The sequence below is a fragment of the Archocentrus centrarchus genome, chromosome 17 (genome assembly GCF_007364275.1).
Source record: "Archocentrus centrarchus isolate MPI-CPG fArcCen1 chromosome 17, fArcCen1, whole genome shotgun sequence".
Classification (NCBI taxonomy): Eukaryota; Metazoa; Chordata; class Actinopteri; order Cichliformes; family Cichlidae; genus Archocentrus; species Archocentrus centrarchus.
In genome coordinates this window covers 11815018-11830043 of record NC_044362.1, presented here as the reverse complement: position 1 = coordinate 11830043, position 15026 = coordinate 11815018, and the positions used below count along the sequence as shown (strand labels likewise).

General features: G+C 43.3%; 2 protein-coding genes across 2 annotated transcripts; one reads left to right on the top strand and one right to left on the bottom strand.

Annotated features, from left to right (window-relative positions):
• Positions 1 to 169: 169 nt before the first annotated feature.
• On the top strand, positions 170 to 10985 carry dipk1aa (divergent protein kinase domain 1Aa). The gene is made up of 7 exons (XM_030751817.1): positions 170 to 252; positions 362 to 646; positions 6294 to 6428; positions 6585 to 6692; positions 7839 to 8015; positions 8113 to 8244; positions 8334 to 10985. Exons 2-7 carry the CDS (start codon positions 593 to 595, stop codon positions 9012 to 9014), a joined length of 1287 nt encoding a protein of 428 aa, XP_030607677.1. The 5' UTR covers positions 170 to 252; positions 362 to 592; the 3' UTR covers positions 9015 to 10985.
• Positions 10986 to 11105: 120 nt separating this feature from the next.
• rpl5a (ribosomal protein L5a) lies at positions 11106 to 14056 on the bottom strand. Its single transcript, XM_030751818.1, has 8 exons — positions 13965 to 14056; positions 13566 to 13635; positions 13358 to 13473; positions 13149 to 13283; positions 12797 to 12999; positions 12154 to 12331; positions 11418 to 11506; positions 11106 to 11267 (listed from the first exon to the last, which is right to left on the bottom strand). The coding sequence occupies exons 1-8, from the start codon at positions 13965 to 13967 to the stop codon at positions 11165 to 11167; spliced, it is 897 nt and encodes a 298-aa protein (XP_030607678.1). The 5' UTR covers positions 13968 to 14056; the 3' UTR covers positions 11106 to 11164.
• Between the last annotated feature and the right edge of the window lie 970 nt (positions 14057 to 15026).

Genomic DNA, 15026 nt, shown 5'->3' with positions numbered 1-15026 from the left:
GCCACTTCTTGGCGCTACAACATAACATGACACCAACAGGTATTTTTTTTTTTTTAATTAGACCTCCTGACCGGAAGCTGTGTGGAATAGCTGCAACAATAAAACTTTTATTTTGAAGGAACAAGCGGAAGTTTGTGTCCCTGCTGCCCGGTACTTTGACCCGCTCGTATTCAGAGTTGTGCAAACACACGATATTGACTCTCCGTTATCTACGCAGGGTGTCTGGCATCAGTGAATGGGCTTCTGCAGCAGGTTTGGTGTGATTATTTGATCACCTGTAAACTTTAAAAAGACGACGTCTTATAGGTAGACGATCAAGTTTGCGCATGCGTTCTGAACCTGCGGGGTTTTTTTTCCCCAGCTTCAACTATGTTGCTTTGGTTGGAAATCAGCAGCTGCTGTAAAGAGCAGAGGCGCAGGCAAAGTGTGCTGTCACACCGTCAAGACAAACCGACAATCTGATCCTGAAATCGGATAACGTGCGGTCATTTTCCCCCGTGCCTGTCGTTTGATGCTGAACACGCTGTCTCCCATGGGCTTTTGGATGATCCCCCACAGCCAGATCCACGTATTGAGATGATCTATTTTTGTGATGGCGAAGGGTCTGTTTCCACGGGCCTGGGTGAAAAAGTCGTTCTACTTTCAGGTAAGATTGCTACCCAGTAATTGTTGTGTGAAGCCGATTGCAGGTTAAAATGAGGTGATGCTGTGGGGTTGTATGAGCTCTCCGTGGTGCCACATCACACTGACAGCTGGCAGCAAACGGGTACCTCCTCTGGCTGCTCGGTGGGGCTATCTGAAAATACCTGATGAATGCAAACAGCAAAATACCTGGTGTTTTATTTTTGACTTTAAATATGCCAGGACTTGCACTCGTAGTTCACAGTCGTTTCCTCGCCTTCAGCAGTGCCAGGGCAGCAGTAATTCCATTGGGCTGGGTAATAAGGGTTGAACCTTATGATTTGGAGATCAGCTGCCAGCAACTTCTTCCAGTACAGTAAGGAGCTTATGCAAGTGGAAGAGGGTACAGGATTGCATGTGTTCTTGTGAAGGACGAACATACTGTTGCAATTCAGCATATCTAACTGCCAGTTTAACACAGTCCTCTGAAAGTGAAAGGTGAAAGATGTAGAGCTCAGAGTGTGATATATCTTGGCAAGCTGATTATTTCATCTGGTAACTAATTATAGGAAGTAAGTGTCTCCTGTAGCCCCATGGGTTAATTAAATAAGATCAGTTGCAACTAGGCAACATTTCATCCTGTACTTGGCTTCTTTGGTCCTGAGATGATTTTGATCCAAGAAGAAAAAAACTGATTTGTGTATGTGTTTTCATTGCATATTGTACATGCACTGTGTATATTTTGCATGATAGGCAAATGTGGCCTATTGGTGGTCTACTTTCAAATCAATTTGTCCCTTTGTACTCAAACATTCAGCACACCTACAAAATACAAACTGGCTCACCAATTAAAAAAAAAAAAAAGCCTTTCTAAGACCTTTCTAGGAAGCCTATCTGCTCATATACCCACAGCAAGAATGTGTTCCTCGTTTATTACATGCCATGAGACGTGCTTTTCCAGGTAGCAAGTTTACAGGGCAGGTTTCAGCAAAGTCATCCAGTTTACTGCAGAGCCGACGTATATCGGTCTGCTGGGTCAAACCGCACAGTCAGAAATCAAGTCGCTCAAATGTCAAAACCTGCTATATTAAAAACCAGTTTAGTAAGGCTTCACTGAGCCTGTAAAGACACGTTTTCAATCAGTGATCATTACCCACCCACTGTGCTTCAAGCTGGATTAGAGACAAAAATTGACAAGGATGTGCCAGCTCCATCCTGAGAAAGTCGGTGGATTTCACATGGGAGGGAATGACAGTGGCCGTCATCACTCCTTCACATGATATGCGACTGTATACGAAGATGTGATACTGCAGGTCTTTTGTCTGGGTAACTTAAGCCATCTGTTGACAGATGGTGACCTTAAATTGCACTATGGATTTTGTGCTTTGTAAGTTCATTCAGCTCTGACCACTTAGTTATTTTATTCCACTTATCTTATTTTGTTTGTTTTATTGATTTCTACCCCGAGGGCACTATTCAATTGCAAAACATGTGTGCAGCACCGCTGTCGTAATAGTTAGTAATGCAGCAATAAACTGCTTTTTCACGCTTTAGCCTCTAATGTACATACATGGCATGAGTCAGGCCTGTCTGATGTTTTCTAGATAAGACATTTACTACATATTTGGCCTCACTGAAGAGGAGACACTGCAAGGGACCACAGAGTTTATTGAAGGACTAAGCTCTGTGCTGCTCAGGTTTCACACACCCTGCAGACAGTCCACACGCACACATGACTCAAAGCCACTTGCCTGTCATGACCACGGAGGGCTGGGCTGTGGGCCACCTTTATTTTCCACATGTTTTGTGCACATAGACAGTGTTAATGCACTTTGCAGTGAGCACATACCAGTGTGTTCAGATGTGATAGTAATGTGTACACTTTTTTCTTTATCCCTGTCTCTTTCCTGGAGGCCTGTTGTCTATTTAATCATGTCTTCAGGTCACACACTGTTTAAAAGCAAAGCAGTCCTGCAGAGGACACATCTGTCCTGCTCTATCATAAAGCAGCTGCTAAAGCTTTATTAAACTTCTGCTGTTGTCAATAACAGACTGATGAAGTGCACCAAATAGAATGAGAGGCAGGAAATTTATCATTTTCCTGCATCCTCGCTTTGTTTTAAAAGTATTTCATTAGATGCCTGAAATCCCTAAAGAATCTAAATTACAAGTAATTTGACCCTCTCTGTTTGTGTCAATGTGGATCAGATGCTTTAATGCCTCCCACTGAGTGTATAAACCCACAACAGAAAGTTCTCCTGCTTTGTTTACACACTACAGTAATCACAGGACATGAACGATAAAAAGGCTTTTGACTTGGTCCCTGCCACGCTGCCAGGATATTTTGTTGGGATTTGGAAACAGTGCTGAAACTGGATGAGAGGCATGCCAGGCTGCCAAAACACGCACGGGATAACCAGTTCCTGCCACACGATCAAAGAGAAAAGCAAAATTGCTTTATCCTCCCAAGTGCAGTTACAGTCCTTGGAGGAAAAACTAACTGCAGTTTTGTTTGGGTAAAAGTCGAGGAGTGTGGCCGACGGAGGCAGTTTGACCTAAATTCTTTGCGCTGCTTCACTCTGCCTTCCAACAGTCTACTGTGCTTCATCTTTTGCTTGCTTTTATCTAATTATTCTCTTAGTCTGTGTGCTGCTGGGAGGATCATTTCATTAACTGGCTTTAGCTGTTGCTCTTGAGCAACGTTAAGACATCACAGAAGGGAAGTTTTAGCAATTCTAGCTCTAGACTTCTCAATAAAGCCCCAGAACTGTCCTCTGTCTCCACCATAGAGTCTAGATTTTTGTTTTTTAGTGAACTGTGTAACTGTGTTGAATAGGTTGCCATGATATGTGGTTTAGCAACCTTTGGACCCACCGATCAAAGAACAAATTAACAAATGACTACCATAGAAACTTCATGTTCCCCTGCCCCACTGAGTTCAGTGGCATCACATCAGTATTTACCTGCAGTAATGATGTTTCATAGGCCTCAGTTGTATTTTACGTTTTGTCTTAGCAAATATTTACATGCTGACATACTAAACCGGGATTTCAAACGTGGTAAAAGTTCTACCTGTTAATCATCGCCATGTTATCAATTTTGTTGGTGCTTGCTGAAGTTACACTTTAACTCAAAGCGCCAGTGTTCATAAGTGCAGCCTCACAGAGATGCAAACGTTACATGGCTGTAGGCTCTTAAAGTTGCTTTTCATTGAAGTAAATAGTTTGTGTATGTACCACTGAACTGAATGGCTAAGTTGGCATTTAACTTAAAATTTCTTCCCATTTTCATAACTGCAGATATTATTGCCCCCCCCCCCCCCCCCCCCCCCCCCCCCCCCCTAAAAAAAAAGCACTTTCTTTTCTGATTTGGTTCATTTCAGTTCAGTTTTAACAGTTGTCACAAACTGGCCCACACAGGTGTGACAAAAAATCTGTTTAGTTTAAATGAAAGATACTGTGTATAGGAAGTACAGTCAGTGGTGTCAGTGAGTGCATGGGTGGAGAAATTGTGTACACAGTGCTGTTTAATTCAGAAAACTAAACCAAAATCCAAGAAGGTGTCTCAGAGAAGAGAGCCATTCGGCAACTTTTATAGAGCACTGGCACACTGGGCCCAGGTGTTGCCTGTGTCACTGACTGGCAACGAGCTGCGCCAACCCTTCAGTGTCTGCAGATGAGACCTGCCACACAAACAGGCCAAGAGGAAGGAAGGGCGGAGTGTGTCATCACAAAGTCGACTAACTATCCATCTATCCGTTAGAGGCAGGAATCACAATACAGTCACAATATTATTGCAATTTTTAACATTTTGTGATATGCTGAGTATTGCAATAACATATATCGCGAGTTATCACCTTTTTTCAACTGCATATTATGTCCTCAAAGTTAAACTTTGTTTTACCCAATAAGATAAAATTACATCACTTTAGTTATTTTCTTGTTGCAAAATGAGATTGTCAAGCATACCGACACTGTCACTAAAAGCTGCCATAAATAAACAGTCAGTCTGCTGTCAGTCTGCTATCAGTCTGCAACTGAATGGGCTCTAGTTGGCAATTACATGCAATCTGTTTCTGACAATGCACCAATTAACTGTCAAAAATCACACATCTATTGTTGTTTACATAGACAGAAATTCACATTTAACCATTAAATTTGTGCACAGCAACCTTCCTGCTCTACAGGAATATAACCAGAATACAACCAGTTGAGTCGAGTCCCCTCAAGTTGTCCTCATTGACAAGGACTCACTCAGACCAACGGTAACATATTGGCAATCTGTCTGCATTTATAAATTGGACAGCAATTATTTGCAAACCTTTTGACAATCTCTGAGAGTGATTGCAGTCAGTCCAAGTCTGACTGCAACTGTTTGCAGAAACGTTGCCTCCTATCAGGTATCCCGTGCAATCGCCTTGCGATCAAAAGTGGTTGTGAGTGTGCAACACCCTCAAGCTCTGGGTAACCGTGTAGTCACCTCAAGCTGTGCTCAGCCATAGATAAGCAATAGTTAATCTTGTAAAGTACTTTAATCAACAATGTTGTTTTTAAATGTGCTACAGAAATAAAATTGACATTGACATAGAATGTGAAAAAATTCAATACAATCACCAGGCAACCACTGAAAATTTTTTTCCTGTCCTATTTTTACTCGTGTGACTGAGCCATCAGCTCGCTCTGAATTTAGTGGGTAGCTTTGTCAAACTGTGTCCAGTGTTGGATGTTTTTTTTGGTAGAGCCGATTTAATGTAAGTTTGCTCGGCTAACATTATGTCAGGATGGTAGTGCATGAGATGAGCCCTCTTGTTCTCAGTATTTCCAGAGTATTTTAGTTTATTTAATAAAATATCGATATTTTGTGTCCCTGTATACAACACAATATCGCCACGCAAAATATCACAACACTGTGCTATACCAATTTTTTTTTCTCCACCCCTACTATCCATCTATCGCTTTTCAGCCTCTAATCCGGGTCATGGTCGCAGGGACAACAGTCTAAGCAGAGGTGCAGAGACTTCCCAGCCACCTCCTCTAGCTCTCCTGATTATTTGTGATGAAAATATATTTGTCGCTAATTGCTCATTAACAAGTGAAGTAAACTGACAGAAATAAATAATCAGTTGCTGACTTGTCTGATATCAGCCTGGTTTAAAATAAACTGTTTTGTAGATCTTAGATTTCAAGTGTTTACTTCAGGAGTTTCAGTGTGCCTGCATTTTATCACCACGGTAAATAACTGCATTAACGTTGACAGTGTTACAGAAATAACAGGACATCTGCACAGAGGGGTATTGTAAGACATGTGATGTGTGCATCCTGTGACTCAGGCAGTAAAGCTTTTACCAGCTACACAGCTAAAATTGTATGTGGCACTGGAAGAATGGGACTTCCACCTCCAAAGTCATTTTCCAAATCATTTTCCAGCTTAATGAGCTATTGTACATAGTCATAATCCAGAGGCCTGTACCTTGTTACTGGACACTCCTGTCACTGTGATAACGTATTATGTGATCAGGGTTGTTTGATTAGATCAAAACCTTGGTTGTATAACATGTTAATCCAGGCATAATTCAAAGAAATGCAGGTTTATAACCTGAACTGTCAGGGTCCAGGTAGAGTCTCAAAATCTGGATCCATCAGCGCGGTTTTGTTTCTGCTCTCCACTCGCAGGCTCGGATCTCCTTTGTGCGGGTGAACTACCTGTTCCTGACATGGCTGACTGTGCTGGTGGGGAGCTGGGTGTTCTATGTGCAGTACTCCGCCTACACAGAGCTGTGCAGAGGGCACGAGTGCAAGAATGCCATTGTGAGTGATTGCAGTATTTTAGCAGAGGCTGTGCTTTGAAAATTGCAAGAAATCACCTCAAGATATTATCAGAAAATTTTGCAGCTATTAAGAAATGTTGCCTATGTTTTCTAAAGACCTGGAAAACTAATCCAGTGTTCCTTGCTTCTGTTCAAGTGCGATAAATACAGGAGGGGGATCATCGATGGCTCTGCCTGCAGCAGTCTGTGCGACAAGGAAACACTCTACATGGGCAGGTGTCTGTCAACATTGCCAAACAACCAGGTAAGAGACCACTGTACGTTCTATTGGCGTTAATGAAACTTTCTTTGAAATTCTCATACGAGGTGAGAATGTAAACAAACTGTTTATTAGAGGGAAAGTGTGATTTGTAGGACAATCGAGCCTAACATTAGCTGAAGAAGAAGAGGATGACATTTTATCCAGGTGCCATGTTGTCTCTTTTCTTTATGTTTTTGTTTCTTTGGTGAAGAGGACTGCTTCGGGGACATCAGTATGAGCCTTCATATCTTGAGTCTGAAGGTGCAGGCACAATTACAATTCGCCTCCACTCCACAAGAACATCTAAGAGTTCTCTTCTTCTCCGCCTTTGGTGTACTGTGTATGTAGCCACTCTCTAGCCACATACATAAAACGTGATTAGGCGGAACAGCGATGTCCATCTCGGCCACTGTGTGCAAGATGACGGGGTGACATGGTGGCTTCCACAAACCAGCACCTGCTCCTACATATTTTTAATGGATTAATTCTAAGTTTGTGAGAGTGCATCATTTTGTTGGAAGACATAATTAATCAGTTTATATTTATGAGTACAATATTCTTTTTTTCTATTAAATATGTTCAAAAAATTACTGACCGTACTCTCAAGTTAAATTGTTGTCTTCATAACAGTTACATCTTTATTTGTGTGATTTACGTGATTGTTTGACCTTATGCCAGGGCCACAGCCAAGAGTCTGGCCACCCCACATGAACCAGCCTGTTAGGAGGCTACACAAATAATAATAATGCATTAATCTTATATAGTGCTTTTCTAGACACTCAAAGACGCTTTACAATTTCATGCACTATTCATTCACACCTCAATCATACCTGGTGGTGGTAAACTACTAATGTAGCCACAGCTGCCCTGGGGCAGTCTGACGGAGGCGTAGCTGCCAATTTGCGCCTACAGTCCCTCCGACCACCACCAAACACACAACCACATTCACACTCATACTCATAGAACCAGGGTTACGTCTACTAACTATTTTTTGTGCAGCATTTTTTACTTTTTTTTGTGAAACATTTCTCTACAGCCATTTTTTCTACATAGACACATTTAAGCAATTTTCAGTTATAACAATTTTTATATTTATAAGCTTTACCAAGTATTAAATAATAAATTTGAACTGTTTCTGCTTTTCATCAGGTGTACACAGGAAGCTGGGGAGACCATGATGGGATCATCCACTGTAAGCTGGGGGAGGTTGTACACTACGAGCTGGGCGAGGAACCAGAGCCACGGAGGGAAACCCCTGTGTTTGACAAGCCTACGAGAGGCACCTCAGTGGAGAAGTTTAAAGAGATGGTCTTTAATCACCTCAAGGTAAAAGAACACTGAACCAAGTCAGAAAGGTTCAGATGGAACCAAATCTGTGATGGACTGAAGTCTGAAACCGTTAATCCTATTCTCCATCCACCAGTCCAAGCTTGGAGAGCAGGCGAACCTTGCTAGCCTCGTCAGCCAAATCCTCTCTATCGCCGATGGCAACAGAGATGGACGGGTGTCACTGCCAGAAGCGCGCTCGACGTGGGCCCTCCTGCAAATGGATGAGGTATCATAAGTAAATAATAATATAATTAACAGGTATGAACGGTTTTCTGAACCTTTGTGTTGAGATGGTTTTGTACTCTGTTCTTTGAGGTGCTGCTGGGACTGTTGCTCCAAGACAGAGGACACACTCCTCGTCTCATCGGCTACTGCGGGGATCTGTACATGACGGAGCGTGTTCCCTATGGGCCCCTGTATGGTTTATCTCTGCCCTGGCCCCTTGTTTCATGGGTTCCTAGTGGTTTGCAGCGCTCCATGGACCAGTGGTTCACCCCTTCCTGGCCTCGCAAAGCTAAGATATCTATGGGCCTGCTGGAGCTTGTGGAAGACATCTTTCATGGCACCTATGGGAGCTTTTTGATCTGCGATTTCGCTGCTGTGCACTTCGGTTACACCGACCGCCATGAGCTCCGTCTGACTAACACCCAAGCAGTGGTCCCGGAGGAAGAGTTCAGGCGCACCATGCGAGCACTCAAGTGTGAGACGGATGCTGACTGCGTTCATGGGGTGGACTGCCAGACGTCCTGCAATTTGTCAGACAAACGATGCAGGGAGGAGCCAGTCAGGCCAAACTTGGCAAAGGCTTGTGAAACCCTAAAGGACTACCTCCTGCGGGGGGCGCCATCAGGGATGAGAGAGGAGCTCGAGAGGCAGCTGTACGCCTGTATGGCTCTCAAAGGTAATGCTGGACAGATGAACATGGAGCACTCACTTATCCTCAACAACCTGAAAGCTCTGCTGTGGAAACAGATCTCACACACCAAGGACTCGTGACGAGGAGGGGGAAGTCCCTCTGAAAGAGGAACTGGCTATAAAATACGCTGTGATATAAGAGTAGCAAACTTACTGAAGTCATTTTTATTTAACACTTATGAATGGTCACACTGATGGACAAAGTTGAAGGCTGGAAAAACTTATTTTGACAAGCTTAAACGACTGCATGCTACTGTCAGTCACGCTCATCGAAACACATTGTATTGTATTATTCACCGCAAAGGAATGTCACGAGGGCACTGCTGGAAAAAAAAGATACTAGTAGTTTATACTGTGAGTCTCAAAAGCTGAGAGAATGAACATGCAGATGAGTGAGGTGGTGGTGAAACGATGATTGCAAAATGAATGACTTGGCTCTAGTTTTAACACTAATACCACAGTTCCTCTCATTTTTGTTAAGGTTGCTATTAAAAGCCAGAACATCAGGGAGTTTATCTTTGACAGATAAGGGTGGTCTTTGAACGCACCCAACGAAAGGACCAAAACCAACCTAAAAACAGAAGTACTGCACTAAAATCTCTAAACAAGAGTAAAGAGGTTATTTGTTGCATATGAATACTCATTTGGTGCATGATCAGCATTTCCAGAAGCATAAAGCAAAACAGAAGCAAAAATTAACCACAGTTCTCATGTGCTTCGTGATGAAGAAATGCGTCACCGAATGCAACAATGTGACACATGTATGTGTTTATACGACCCACAAAAAGTCAGGGCACTGTGTAAAATGTAACAAAAGGAGGATGCAACAACGTGCAGTTCTTTTAAAGCCTGTTGACAGCAGGTCTAAGACCACAGGTGTATAAAATCAAGCCGAGTCAATCACTACAGACCTCCAAACTTCATGTGGCCTTCAGAGCTCAAGAACAGTGTGTAGAGCTTCATGGAATGGGGTTTTATTGCTGAGCAGCTGCATCCAAGCCTTACATCACCAAGCACAATGCAAGGTATCCCAACTTTGTGGGAACAGTTTGGAGATGGCCCCTTCCTATTCCCACAACTGCACACCAGTGCACAAAACAAGGTCCATAAAGACACGGATGAGGGAGTTTGGTGAGGAAGAACTTGACTGGCCTGCACAGAGTCCTGACCTCAACCCGACAGAACACCTTTGGGATGAATTGGAGTGGAGACTATGAGCCAGACTTTGTCTGACCTCACAAATGTGCTTCTGAAAGAATGGTCAAAAATTCCCATAAACACTCCTAAACCTTGTGGAAAGCCTTCCCAGAAGAGCTGAAGCTGTTATAGCTGCAAAGAGCAACATCATATTAAACCCTATGGATTAAGAATGGGATGCCACTGAAGTTCATGTGTCTGAAAGTAGGCGAGCGAATACTTTTGGCACCGTAGTCTAGATCACCACCAAACACAATCTAAAGGTTTAGTGGCACATTCAAGTCTTTAATTAGTAGTGGATTAAAAAAAAAAAAAAAAAGCCTTGGGGAATCTGGCACACGGTCACTTATCTGCATGGTAGACTGAGGCAGGTTTCAGTGTGGATGATGTGAAAGTATCCACAGAAGTCTGTATTGGTGTGCATCTTCAAACTGTTACCCTTGTGAAACCGATGCTGCATCACTGACACAAAGTACAAGTATTATTGTATTTCATTTGTGAATGTTAGATGTTTGTATTTTCCACTGAAAACAGCATTTGTGGTAATGTATCACATTATTTTTGAATTTCAGATCCACAGTGCCGTAGAGTTCATGCTGGCCATTTTATGAATGTTTACAGTTTGTGGAGAACATCAATCTTGTGATCGCATCATGCTGTACAAAGAATGTTTTCCACGACTCTTTCCACACATTGCTCAAGTGAACTTAACTACACCTTGATGTGTTGAGCCAATACAACTCAGATCAGACCACTGCGGAGTTTAGAAAATGTATATTTAAAGAAAAACAAACAAAAAAAAAAACCAGCATGATTTTGCACAATTAAACTGCATACCACTTCATTGTATCCTGTTCAATATTTCAGTCCAGTCAGTTGAAATATGCACCAGTGTGGATTAAAATATCACAGTAGATTATCAGTCATGGGTGTAACTTGAAACTCATGAGACTCATGACACAGGACAGAGACAGCTTGAGTTTGAAATAAATTTATTTGTCTGTGATGCGAGCTGTATTTTCTCTGCAGAGCCCCTAACCTTCCCCCGCTTCTTGCTCTTGCGCTCGTAAGAAGCTGGCTTTTTTCTGGGCGACGCGGTCCTTCCTCTGTGCCAGAGATAACTTGGCGCGATTCCACCTGCCCGGAAAGAGACAACAAAAACGACTCCATTAACATTCAGCACATGAGAGAAACTGCCCAGCAACTACTCAATACTTTGGCAGGGATTTGGCATTAAATAAGTGCAGTTATTTTCCACAGGTGTCGGGATCGCGACTGTGAACTCACCTCTTCTTCTTGACGTCTTTCTTGGGTTTCTTTTCATGTATGGGGTTCGCTCTGATGGCGGCGTGTGCTTTTTTATACATTTCTTCAACCTGAGTGGGAGGGGGGGGGGGGGGGGAGATGAACGTTCACTGTGTATCTGCATTGCTTCTCTTGAGAAAGACAGGAAACATCAGCTGATGCAAATGAAGGACCAGCTACAATTTGATCACCAGGAAGAATAATGGGGAAGCAAAGCAGTCAATGATTAACATAATCCAATATGGGCTGCATGTAGAGTGAGCACAAGCCTTTGTGTGATCATCAGTGTGATGCTTTTTAAGTTTTCTGTCTGCGTTCGATACACAAATTAGATCCAAGTTTGGAAATTTAACATGCAAGCAATATTTAAATTATGTTTGTGTGCCTGTCCCCATGTAAACCTCACCAATCTGAGCATCAAGCAATGTTGATTAAATACATAATGTGTGACTTTTTTTTGGATGATGCTTTCCACACTGAGCTATAAAAAAAAAAAAAAAAAAAAAAAACTGTGGTAAGGCCATTTCTGCTTCACTGAGTTGAATAGAAGGTCATGTACTGGAAACAGGAAACCAGATCTTAGGTGCCTGTTAGAGACTGAGTACATTACCATGATTTAAGCTGACATGAAAGTAGATGACAGAATCTGTTCTGCTGTATTCATACACATCATAGAGCACGCCATCTATTTCCAAATCGTACAGAAGCGCCATCTTACTGTGTCTGGCGTGACTCCGTTCTTGATGAACCGTGAGAACTGTTTCTTGTAGGCATCCTCATCCTCCTCCATCAGGTAGGACATGTAGTCGGCCACATTCATGCCCATGATGTGTTTCCGATGCACCTCTGCGTTGAACTCTTTACTCTCTGTGTCGTAACCGGGGAAGCGTTTCAGACTAGAAACAGGAAGTGTGAAGAAGAAGTTATACAACACTTCCAAAGAATCAATAAAAAAAAAAAAAAAAAAAATCAGGTCTAATGTAGTTATGTTCTTTGTTGGGCAACAATCTGTTAAAGTTGCTTTTTGTGATTAATCTCTGCAAAGCAAAGCAACCGCCACTGGGGGGCAGCATTTTAGTGCTGAGTTTCTTTGGTCCATCCTGCTTCTCTCAGCCCCGTCTTGAAAAGGACAGTGAACATCAGCTAATGCAAATGAAGGACCAACTACATTTTGCTCAGCGTGCTTTTTATCATCATCGAGAAGCAGAGATGCACCAATAAACTCAAGGGGACAGTTGTACGGAGGCCAGTTGTTGCAGACTGCAGCTGGGAAGCTTTGGCATTTGATGCAGGGGTGACGCTGCAAAATCACCATGACCCACGTGCTGCTGCACGATGCGCTCGCCTCACATAACACTAACCTGTGAGGAATTGCAATTCCGCCGTCGACCGCCCCCTTCAGGGCTCCAAACACCTTGTTCCCTGTCGTGGTTCTGGCCAGACCTGCGTCCAGGTAACATGTGAAGGCACCTGGCTGTCCATCCACACTCTCCACGTTGAACTCATCTCCTGTCACCTCCACTTGGCCCTCGTAGACCTGGTCCATGCCAAACTTGTGCAGCAGCTAAGAACAGGAGAATGAAGGTGTGTAAGAGGATGTGCAAAAACACAAATCTGGTCTAGTCTATGAAGACCATGATGTTAATCCTTACGTCACAATCCTGTGCATGCATGTGTGTGTGTGTGTGTGTGCGTGCGTGCGTGCGTGCTTACCCTGCGAGCCAGCAGCAGCCCGGTGCAGTATGCCGCAGCATAGTTTGTGAGCCCCACTGTGATGCCATACTTGGACAGCTCATGAGAGTAAGCAGCACAAACGATATGGTCTCCTTCAATCTTGGCATATGCAATCTGGACAACACAGACAGAGGAGGTTGAGACAAGTCCATGAAAACATGGGACCACTCAGTCTTTCAGTCACTCACCTGGCAGCAGATGTCCCTGTTGGAGAACCTGACAATCATGCGGTACTTGGGGGTGTTGTACTTGTTCTTGTCCTGCACAACCAGACGTTTGCGGGCAAAATAGTCGGTTTTCCCCTCTGCCAAATAATGATTAAAAGCATGTGGTTTAATGATGCTTGCTCAACAGAAAGGGAATCAAAGCTGGTGTACGGTCAGTGTTGACTTTTACCTCTCCTCCTCCTGAATTTGACTTCATATCGTTTGAAGTAGGCCTTACTCTTCACCACTTTGACGAAACCCTGAGAAGAAATGAAGCAACACGTCACCAATAAATAAAAATACCAACTGATTTAAGCTCCAAATTGTCCACACAGTCGCATTAACGCTCTTAAACTCGTCTTAAACCACTCGGAGTGAGTGTCCAGAAGGAGGTCAGCTGAGGTTTCATCATCAGCCATGATTCGCCACGCTGGAATCGAGCGGCTCGCCGGCCCGGAACAGCCCGAAAAGCCGCAAACATCCAGCTCCATCCGACCCTCAAACCGCTGGAGACACTCATCTACCAACACACACACCTCCACGCACTCAAACTGTCTTCACCAGGCGTATATGAACACTACCCACTCACCATCTTTGGGTAATTTTCCTCCTTTATCTTCCTGGACTAAGAAGCTAACTCCGGGACACGGAAGCCTGAGGTTGCTCTTTTTTTTTTTTTTTTCTTTTTCTTTTTAGAGAGTCACCGATAAAGAGCGCCCCCTGCTGCACCGGAGACAAATAGCACCCCAACAGAGGGCAACAGCTGCGCGGACAGCAGGGTGCACTCTTAATACATCATGAGCATGGATTAAATCAAAAGGAGTCTGGAGTCTGGGGGGTCTGGAACCCAGCTGTCACAGGGCGAGAGGCAGGGTACACCTGGACAGGTCGCCAGTCTGTTGCAGGGCTAACACAGAGAGAGACAGACAACAGACCAGTTACCCTAACCCCACTAACTGCATGTCTTTGGACTGTGGGAGGAAACCAGAGAAAACATGCAAACTCAGCACAGAAAGGCCTCAGCCAAGGTGGATTTGAACCTAGGACCTTCTTGCTGTGAGGCAACAGTGCTAACCACCGTGTCACCACATATTAAATAAGATTTTGAATTTAAAAAATAAGTGAAGATGTTGCCAAAAAATGTGCATATTGTCCATTTGAGAGTAAGAGCGATAATAAAGTGAATGAATTTAGTGTTTCATTTAAAAAAAAAGAGAAAAGAAAAGGAAAACAGCAAACTTTAAAATGTTAAAACTGGATTTAAAAATAATAAACATTTGACACAAAATTACATCCTCATTAAAAATCATAAAGTGAGTAGTGATTTCAAAATTTTTGTTGATGCATCATTCACGATGGTGAAACGAAGGCACGGTGATGATTTAAGCTGGGAACAAGTCTGCAGGGTGGGTGGACTTTCTCATAGAGGTCACACTATTTGACAGCTGAATCAGAATCTGAGGCAGATTTGGGGTCTGATCAGGCAGTTCGGTGTGCACGTGCACTTTGTTTGACCTCATTTACCTCTCGGCCATTAACATAAAACATTGTTTATGTCTTCACAGTCTGTGTTAAAACCTTCCAGCTCTGTGCTGAAGCTCCTCTAACTCCTGCTGGCACTGTTGTGGCCTTGAGTCCTTCACTTGTACTA